The 9,607-nt window shown below is 46.7% G+C and overlaps 1 protein-coding gene across 1 annotated transcript; it reads right to left on the bottom strand.

The window, feature by feature from the left end:
• Positions 1–4,164: 4,164 nt before the first annotated feature.
• ccn2b (cellular communication network factor 2b) lies at positions 4,165–7,084 on the bottom strand. Its single transcript, XM_061266976.1, has 5 exons — positions 6,754–7,084; positions 6,185–6,401; positions 5,804–6,055; positions 5,464–5,720; positions 4,165–5,377 (listed from the first exon to the last, which is right to left on the bottom strand). Exons 1-5 carry the CDS (start codon positions 6,808–6,810, stop codon positions 5,072–5,074), a joined length of 1,089 nt encoding a protein of 362 aa, XP_061122960.1. The 5' UTR covers positions 6,811–7,084; the 3' UTR covers positions 4,165–5,071.
• Positions 7,085–9,607: the final 2,523 nt, after the last annotated feature.

Raw genomic sequence — 9,607 nt, 5'->3', positions numbered from 1 at the left:
AGGCTTTGCCCTCGGCTTAGTCTTACAGGCACTAGAGCAGCCTAAATCGCTGTGCAAAGATGGGCAACTTCAGCGCTCGGAGGAATCCATTTTTCATCAGTGCGACTTGGAGAGTGAGTGGGGCTACATAAGACCACACACTAAATATGAGCGTTTAATATCTTCGATTTTTCGATTTTGCCAATGTCATGCACAGACCCGACGAGTCTATTTGTGCATCATCGGGCACGATTTGGAGGCGAATGCAGGGTGCCACTAGGATTGCTGGGAATAGACTTCATTCATTCACAAACGATCAATTTCACCCAATTCTACCTGTACAAAATTGACCAAAATACCAAAGAAAACTCCACCCATGTTAAAAATTAAAAAAGAAAATATATACTAAATGTCCTAAAGGATTTTAGTTTGTATACGCATTCATTACAAATAGCACACTGTCAAAGAGTAATGGTGAAAAAAAAATGAATAAACATCTTGTTTTCGTGTTCTTTGAATATTTTGTATACATGTTCCTCAAGCCAAATAACAACCTGTTGTGCAACGATCATCAAGCCTATAAGACAAGACCCGGGGTTAAGATAATGTGCTGTTCAGAGGGGGGGGGGGGCTGCTATGAAATGAAGCAAGTGTATTTGCCAATGGTGGGAGCAAAGTGAAAAGCCTGCACCAATCGCCGTCCTTTGTCTTGCTGGGGATTTTTTTTTGGAGTGTTTTTTTTTCGTGGAGCTTTATCATCTGTAACCAAGGATACTGATGAGCCCCGATTCGTAAAAATCAATACATCCATTTTCCCTTGGGATTGCGTGAGGGGAAAAGGGAGAGCGCAACTCATTTAAATAAATTCATGAAAAAGAGGCTGCTTGCTGATTGGATTCCAGGGACTCAGTCTATTTATTATTTAACAGTCTGTGTGAGGATCACAATCTATGATTGTGTTTGGACGCCATTGCTTATATAATGCAATATGGTTGCCTAGTGAGAGCACGCTAAACATCATTCATGCAAATAATAAATATAGTAATATTGACACATGGGTTAAAAAAATGGTCCAAGTGATTTTCTTCATCATGGAGAATGATGTTGAAATCGGGTCATTTGTTGTATACATTTAATAACATGGCTCTATGCAGTGCACACGCAAGTACAAACACACACACACACACACACACACACACACACACACACACACACATTTTAATCCTCCTGGGATTTATTGTTAAGCATGCATGGGTCTCTTGAAAAGCAACCTATAAATGCATCCATCCATGATCAATAGTGCTTATCCTACCTAAGTTAGTGGAAGTCTATCCTAGCTGAACATACACAAGATGACCCTCGAATAATTAATGTGTGTATATATATATATATATATATACAGTACAAATATTTGACATGATGGATTGAACATAGTCTAAATCCAGAAATAGTGCATAAACAGGTCAAAACAGTTTGAGCTGGCTCAGCATTTTTATGAAAAACTGAAAGCTAACAAACTAATCAGCTGCTCATTCAGCACAAAGGAGACGTACGCTACGGCAGGAGTGGCCGGCCTTCTTTCTATGTCTGCCTGTAATTGGCATATCTAAGCCACTTTTGTCTGGGGAGTGCTATTTTCAGAACAACACATCAGCAGATTGTACAGTTTGGCTTTCTTTCCACATTGAAACACTGCACCCCCATCCCATCCATCCATCCATCCATCCATCCATCCCATGCATCCCATGCATCCATCCCATCCCAGCACAAAAGGCCACCATTTGCCCTCAGCCTACCCCCGCTTGGCTATCATGGCAGGTTCTCCTCCCTCACTGTCTGTCTCCCTCCCTCCCTCCCGTCCCTCCCCTCCTGCCAGTGTCAGAAGCAGGTGCTGAGCCAGATTGTCTGGCGAGATGAAGTGACAGCAGCCCCCTGGGGGGAGGATGCCACTTACACATGAATGCTCAAGACCATGTTGAAGGGAGAATGCTACAATCATATGGAGAGTACAGTCTACATATTCTTTTCAAATGCTACACAGCAAGGAAAAGTAATTCTAATAATAAAGTTACCAGGCTCCAAAAAGGATAAGTTTAGCCTATGATGTGGGTAAACCATTAGGCTATTATAATAATAACTCAAGATTTAACAGGAGTGATTAATATTTTCCATTAATCAAAAAGCCCATCATGGTAATGAAACATTTGGAATGATGTTGTTGCGTAAAGTCAACCACTCCTATTTTGCAAGATCAGCTGAACCAGCCTCAATGCATTCATGAGATCCACTTGCAGAGCGATTTAGTTTTAGTCTAGAACTGCCCTAACATATGAATCCGTGCTACACTATAGTGGCTAAACATGATGTCATCTGATGACGATGATAATCCATTGTAAATGAGACCACCTGCTCAGTTATTTCATCCATATTGCGCTCTGCTACAACCTGCTGGACACATTTGGTACAGCATAAAAGTCGACTGCACTGCAACACGGCTTGCTCAAATACTCCAACTAAAAGCGAGGCGTGCAAAAAGAATGTGAATGCAATATTCGAAATACCAGCTTGCACTCTGTTAAAGGTATTAGAAAACAACCACTGGGGAGCGCGCACCCAATCGACACAGTCAACTCAATAATTGATTCTTCTCTTTTACTCACCAGTTTGCCAGAGGGAGAATTTGAGATGTCATCAGCAGCAGTCAGCAGTCAATGTGTTTCATAAAAGAAGATGAATAAACAAGGTTATCAGATTTGCTCAGCAAAGTATTTTGGCAACAATCAGTTTCATCGCTATGAAACATACAGTTCAATCAATCAATCGATCGATGGATCAATCGTGGAAGCACTTCTACACCACTTTTGCTTTGAGAAGTCCATGTTTTCCTTTTACGATGTCTGCAGTGCTTCCAGGTGGAGACTCTTCTCCGAGATGAGCAGAAATGCACCGTGGGAGGTTAGAGTTAAACGGACCGGGAAGTTCTGCAGGCCAAACTGTGTGGACCTCAACAGCTCTCACAGAACATGACTTGAGATTTGACTAGGCATGGCGCAGCAGCAGCAGCAGCATGCACGAAGCAATACACCATTTGGCAGGATTGGACAACAGAATGGACAACATTGAATCTTTTTACTTGGCTAACAGGAATATTGTAAAGGGTACCAACATGAACATTTAACATTAAGAAGCACATAAATGTTGAATCATATTTGAGAGAGTGTATGGCTTTGACACATAAGTTCGGCTGCAAATGATTAGGATTCACAATAACTGTCAGACCAAACTAACATGTCACTGACAAAAAACGGTCCACTTTATTTACCTGTATTCTTGTGCAGTTGTGCTGTTGGTCATCCACTCTGCCGGCTACATTGTCACCTCCACGCACGTCCACGCAGCCTCCTAATTGCGCGTGGGAGTGGTCGGCGCGGTTCGGACACTGCTGCGTCAAGCTAGCATGAACACCGGAAACACTTTCAAAATACACTGCAGCTTAGCTCAGCTCAGCTCTCGTAAAGTTGAGCTTCTGCAATCGGATGAGCACAATCTACGTGGGACAGCGTCTTGGTGGATTGTGCGCTCCATCATGTGTACATGCATCATTAGGGGTCTTGATCCCGAGAGAGAGAGGGAGAGAGAGAGAAAGAAAGATACAAAGAGTAACCTGCACGATTGTGGTGGCTGGCTGGCAAGCAGCCTGGAAGACGAGGCGATCGCACTGCAGCAAAGCTAGCAGACAGCAGCAAAGCTAGCTGCTAGCAGACAGCAGCAAAGCTAGCTGCTAGCAGACAGCAGCAAAGCTAGCTGCTAGCAGACAGCAGCAAAGCTAGCAGACAGCAGCAAAGCTAGCAGACAGCAGCAAAGCTAGCGGACAGCTGCAAAGCTAGCTGCTAGCGGACAGCTGCAAAGCTAGCTGCTAGCAGACAGCTGCAAAGCTAGCTGCTAGCAGACAGCAGCAAAGCTAGCTGCTAGCAGACAGCAGTAAAGCTAGCAGACAGCACCACGATCCACCCCGGTTATATAGCGGTTGTTTTGATGCACCAAATCCCCCTTGTGGTCACAAAGGGAAGAGCGCGCGTAGCTGGGATGGCGGTACAAAGTAACTAAGTCGAAATACTTTGTTGAAGTGAACTCAAGTATTTTTCACAGCAACATTTTTCAAACATCTGAGCAACACTCAGCATATCTATAAAAAATAGACTTTGTTTATTGGAAAAAAGAAAAAAGTGCAACAGACAAGAAGTCATTCGTATCTTAGTCAGGTGGTTACAGTGGAAAAACTAAAACAATACAATACAGTCAGCGTTAAACATAACTTGTAGTACAAAACTGTACACGGTCTCAAAGTATTCACACTTGTATTTGCTTGCTGCCAAAATGGTCCATTTCTTTTTAAATAAGATGGAAATAATGAAGTTGTATCAGCAATCGCCGAGTCACGCTAAAGGTTCGTTTTTAGACTGGTCAGTATACAAAAGCCAAATATATCTTAACGATGTCTGAATCTAAAACTTCTTTTGTTTTTTTTTAATATATGCATAAAACATAAACTAGGCATGAAGGCTTATGTTGCCATATGCGCACACCCTCAGTCTATCAGCGTCTCCACATTCTTGTGGCTTTTTGTCAATTACAATTTCTCATTGGGCACAAGTCGATACAAACCTGCACACCAACTTGTCTCAATGGGGGCCAGAAATTGGCCAGGATTGTTGACATTTGAAAAAAAAGTGGTAAATATCGCTTCTGTTGATTCACACTCGCATTCACATCGTCACTACGCGAACCCATGCGGCTTGCGCAATCGTTTTGCTTGGAGCCAAAGACACCAGCACAGTGGCAACTATTGCTCTTCTCACAAGCGATACAATAATTGTCAATCAGTGGACTCGTACCTCTGTACCTTTCTTCTTCCAAAGTGAAACGTGTCAATAAGATACTAGCTTGAGATTCGAATCGGGTCTCATCGCCTCCTCCAAACTCAATTGAAAGCAAGGGCAAATGTCCGCCTGCTCGGATGAAATTGCGTGTTTGTAGTGGTCGGATCGGGGCGGACGCATGCGGTGGATGGAAAAGGCCCGGCCGGTCAATATCACACGTCGTGCTCGTAGTCACCCGTCATCCTCCGTGTGTTGGAAGCCAGGAAGATGTCGTTGTCTCTCGGGCAGTCAAAGTGGCAGGAGCAAGTCTTGATGAACATCATCTTTTTGCTGAACACGTCTCCCTCGGGACAGCGGAACTCCACCTCGGCGGTGACGGTGGTGTGAGGCGTGCAGCAGCGGTTGTCGGTGCAAACGCCGCAGAACTTGGGTTTGTACGACCTGGTGCTGGTGCAGCCCGACAACTCAAAGCGCATGCCTTTCTGGGCCTTTGGCGTCCGCACGCATTTCTTGCCACGCTGAGGGGGGGAAAGAAGCAAATCCGTACATGATGACTCATCTGTAGTCCAAAAAGAAAAATCTAAGCAAAGCAAAGCTCCCAAACCTTAATTTCTTTCTCCTGCTGGCTCTGGCAGGGTCGAAGCATACAGACCCTGCTCTGTCTTTCCAGCTGACAGCGCCGGTTGTCGTTGGTGATGCGGGACGAGACGGCCATGCCGCAGGTGGCCGAGCACTCGCTCCACTCTGTGGTCTGGACGATGCAGTTATCTCGGGGACTTTCGGCTGGCGCACCTTGAAGGGAAAGCTCTGCGGAGCCTGCCGCGGGTTTGGAGGAGGGCAACGGATGGATTTGAGAAGCTCCTGCGAGGACAGAGGCGCGCGGGCCGTTTAACACGCGGCGACGGGCTCATTGGACGGAGCCGTGTGACGGAGCCGCTACTGACCGCCCATGACGGACTGATAGAGGTGGTCCTGAGGGGTCTGCTCACACACCCACTCCTCGCAGCACTTTCCCGGGATGCGGATGCGGCGAGGGTACGGGCAGTCGGGGGACGCAAAGCGCACGTTACTGGGGCACGTGGGCACGCATCCGATTTCGCCGTTCATACACACACATTGGTGTTTACAGCTCGGCTGGAAGGACTCGCCGCTGCGGTAGGTGACGCCGCCAAGGTGGCACGATTGACCCTCTTGCGCTGGGGGGCAAATAAGACATCAATGACATCATAAGGGAGGATGCGGGTTTCCGAGAAAGAATCGCAAAGCGTTCGCCGACTTCACAAATATGCAAATGAGGGAAGTCTGCAGGACAGAATCGGTCTTACCCATGCAGATGCCCGTGTCGGTGTCGCTCAGCAGCGCGTAGTCGCAGTAGAGCTCCTTGTGGTGGTCGCAGGGCTCCAGCAGGTTGCAAGGCTCCCCCAGCTGCCTGGCACACACTTTACAGCAACCGCAGCCATCCAACACCAAGCTGGTGCCTATTGGGCAGCGAGGGGGCTCGGAGGGGCAGGCGCAGGGCAGCGAGCATTCCTGGGCCCCGGTCTGCAAGAATCGACAAAAGCACTTAGCCAGTATTAGACAAATCAATATGTTCATTCAGCTCCAAGGTGGACCTAATGTTGAGGCCACTGACGTGACACACCAAAACTAATTCCGGATGTTCAATTGAAAAGAGGTGCAAATGAGACGTCCACAAGAGGGCGACATCACACTGCACTCACGTTGCTTTCAATGTTTACAGTCTTTCTGCTGCACTATTTACATCCACAATGGAAATCATATGATTTCTTTTCAAGATTCCAAGATCAGGTGCTGTCTGTGTCAATTGAAATAATTGCACGTTAGCGCAATGACATCGCTGCTAAGTGACAACAAATGATGCTGGACGGCTTACCAATGAGGAGACAAGGAGCAGAAGAAGAGAGAAGATTGCTGAAGCTTCCGCAGACATGATTGTTCACAAAGTGCTCCCTCCTCACTCTGTTGTATGTTGGATGGGTTCTCGTGGCAAGAGTCTGTCTGGCTGTCTGTCTGTCTGTCTGGCTGTCTGGCTGCCCGGCCGGCTCCTGTTTACGCTCCTTAGCTGACTGATGAAAGGATGGTGGGGGACTCAAGCTTAAATACCAGCCCAGTGGGTGTAGCCAGAGGAACACGAGCCCATGCCACTCTGCACCGAGAGGTGAAAACATTCTGATTCAAAATTTCGACACCCCTGTTAGTTCCAATGGGTGGGTGGGGTGGGTGGATGAAAAGTGTGCCAGCTGCAGAAAGCAGCAAAGGCATGAGAAGGCGCTCTCTCTCTCTCTCTCTCTCTCTCTCTCTCTCTCTCTCTCTCTCTCTCTCTCTCTCTCTCTCTCTCTCTCTCTCTCTCTCTCTCTCTCTCTCCCATACATGCCACCTGACAACAACTCCAGAGAGGGGGAAAAACAGCATGACTTGGGATGTCAATGTTGTTGCTTTCAGAGGAGGATGACAAATGATGTCATGAGGGGAGGCGAGGCGATGGCTTCGGGAAATGCCAAACACTGACAAAGTGCAGCACAAGCAGGGGCCGGCCAGAAAGGCACGCTCGCTCACTTTTCAAAGGGCGTTCGTTCAATTTGAGTCCACTCAAATAATGCATATAGTATGTATATTTCATAACTACAAAAATAGTCAAAGATTGTTGCAAATGTCCAACTTAACTTTTGAACTTCCAACAGTTTGGTTGTAACAAGCAATTTGAGGGGCACCCCTGCAGAAATGAATGGCGCAAGATGTTTGCTGACCTGACCAATGAAGAGAATATTTGCCAGCTGTTCCAAAACATCTTGAGGAGGAAGTTGTGATGGATGGACGGTTGACTGCCCGACGATACGGCCGCGGAGGTCCTCTTTGATGCGTTAACTCCTAGTCATTGACCTTTGGCATTTGGATGCCTTTGCCATCTGAATGTTTTCCACTTGTGCTACCCAGCAGGCTGGGTTCTCTTCCTGGATTCCATTGCCTTTGACTTGGACCTGCTGCTGCTGCTGCTGCATGTGATGTTTATTTGCCACTGAAACCTTGTTAGGCGCACATAATTATTTGTCTCTTTTCCCTGCGGCAAACATTGCATAAATGCCAGACAGCTGACTCGATGCCTCCTGAATGACGTACGTCCATCCATCCATCCGTCCATCCGTCCATCCATCCATCCATCCATCCATCCATCCATCCATCCATCCATCCATCCATCCATCCATCCATCCATCCATCCATCCATCCATCCATCCATCCATCCATCCATCTAGCGTGCACTGCACCAACAGACTGAGTATTGTTGTCTTGGAAAATAGTCACCACTTCCTTTCAGGCATTTGAAAAGAGATGCTTGGTCAGTAATTGTAGCAAAGTGCTCCTCTAATCTGCTTAAAAGAAAGATCTGGATCCAGATTATGTGCTGTATTTTGGCCAGCCAATATCAAATGGAGCAAATTCAGCCATTTTGTTTGTGTTTTTGAGTTCATTGTCATTTGTAACCATGAAAAAGTGGTCCTCTCCGAAGCTCATATTTCGATTGGATTTTTGATGACCCGCTCCGTGAGCCACCAGAAGAGAATCCCCGTTCATCTTAACAAGTGCCCGTTCATTTTTCAAAGCAACCCCTTTTTCTTTTTCCGAACCTTCTCATGGCTACTTCCATTTAAGGGGCAAGTTAAGACAGGTCAAAGGTGACAAGGGACATTCTTGGATTATTGCTCTTAATCGGAACATTCCTAGGAGCTTTTGTCAGCCCACACACATTGTCAGAAATGTTTTCCAGAGACAATTTGAGGGTTGCCATTCATCTGCGCATGAGATGCCATGCAGACTAAGAAATGATGAATGCAGCAGCCAAGCAGAAGAAATGCTCTCCCTTCCGCAGGTCATCACCTTTTTTCGTCGTTTTGGGTGAGCAATGATTGCCTAACCTCAGTCCCTTTGGTGTGCATTGAGAAGGAGGGAAAGCAAGCCACCTGACTGGACAGATTGTCGCTCACAGCAGGATATGCCCAGTTAATTACATCCTGTCTTACAGTACACACACACACGCACACACACACACACACAGCAGCTGAAGTGAGCGAGGGAAGGTGTTGGACTGGAATTGGAGCTCAGCTCGGTGATTTTGGCGCTGCTGGCTTAGCTGGCCCGAGCAAATTTTAATAGGCCCTTATTCACATGCACAAACTTTCGACGCATGAGTCGGTCGTGTTGCCTTAAAAGACTTTGAATGGAATCAAAACATTCGCATTCTCAAAAGTGACAGCTCGTGTTTTGATTGCCGTCGGTTGTTTGGGTAGGTAGCAAGACTTTGGGGAAAAAAAAGCAATTTGTGTTCACTTTTGGAAGTGTCATGGTTAGTGTCATCAAAAGGATTTGTCTTTGGTTCATTTGGTCGGGTCTGTGCCAAATCATTTAGCTCCTCTCGGCTTTGCTGTTGTTGACAGTGTCTTACTCTCCCGTCCCGGTGTGGGTCGTGACCTTACATCATTGGTTTGATCTCAGCTGACTGGTATTTCCTGTGCCATGACTTCACCTGTTAAAGCCCTGACCGGCCGCTGTTATTAGAGCCAGATTAGCCTGTGACCCAAGAGGGTGGAGTGAGTGAGTGAGGCAGTGAGTGAGTGAGGCAGTGAGTGAGGCAGTGAGTGAGGCAGTGAGTGAGTGAGGCAGTGAGTGAGGCAGTGAGTGAGGCAGTGAGTGAGGCAGTGAGGCAGTGAGTGAGTGCTCCAACTTGCTTTCTT

Source organism: Syngnathus typhle, linkage group LG20 (assembly GCF_033458585.1).
Source record: "Syngnathus typhle isolate RoL2023-S1 ecotype Sweden linkage group LG20, RoL_Styp_1.0, whole genome shotgun sequence".
NCBI classification, from domain to species: domain Eukaryota; kingdom Metazoa; phylum Chordata; class Actinopteri; order Syngnathiformes; family Syngnathidae; genus Syngnathus; species Syngnathus typhle.
The sequence above is the reverse complement of the archived record's forward strand: the minus strand, read 5'-3'. Positions and strand labels throughout refer to the sequence as shown.

Coding starts and splice junctions, on each gene's coding strand:
- ccn2b (XM_061266976.1), bottom strand. CDS start 6,810: ATGTCTGCGGAAGCTTCAGCAATCTTCTCTCTTCTTCTGCTCCTTGTC. Junction 6,402..6,753: donor TGCTCCTTGTCTCCTCATTG/GTAAGCCGTCCA, acceptor CGATTCTTGCAG/ACCGGGGCCCAGGAATGCTC. Junction 5,378..5,463: donor AGCAGGAGAAAGAAATTAAG/GTTTGGGAGCTT, acceptor TCCCCCCCTCAG/CGTGGCAAGAAATGCGTGCG.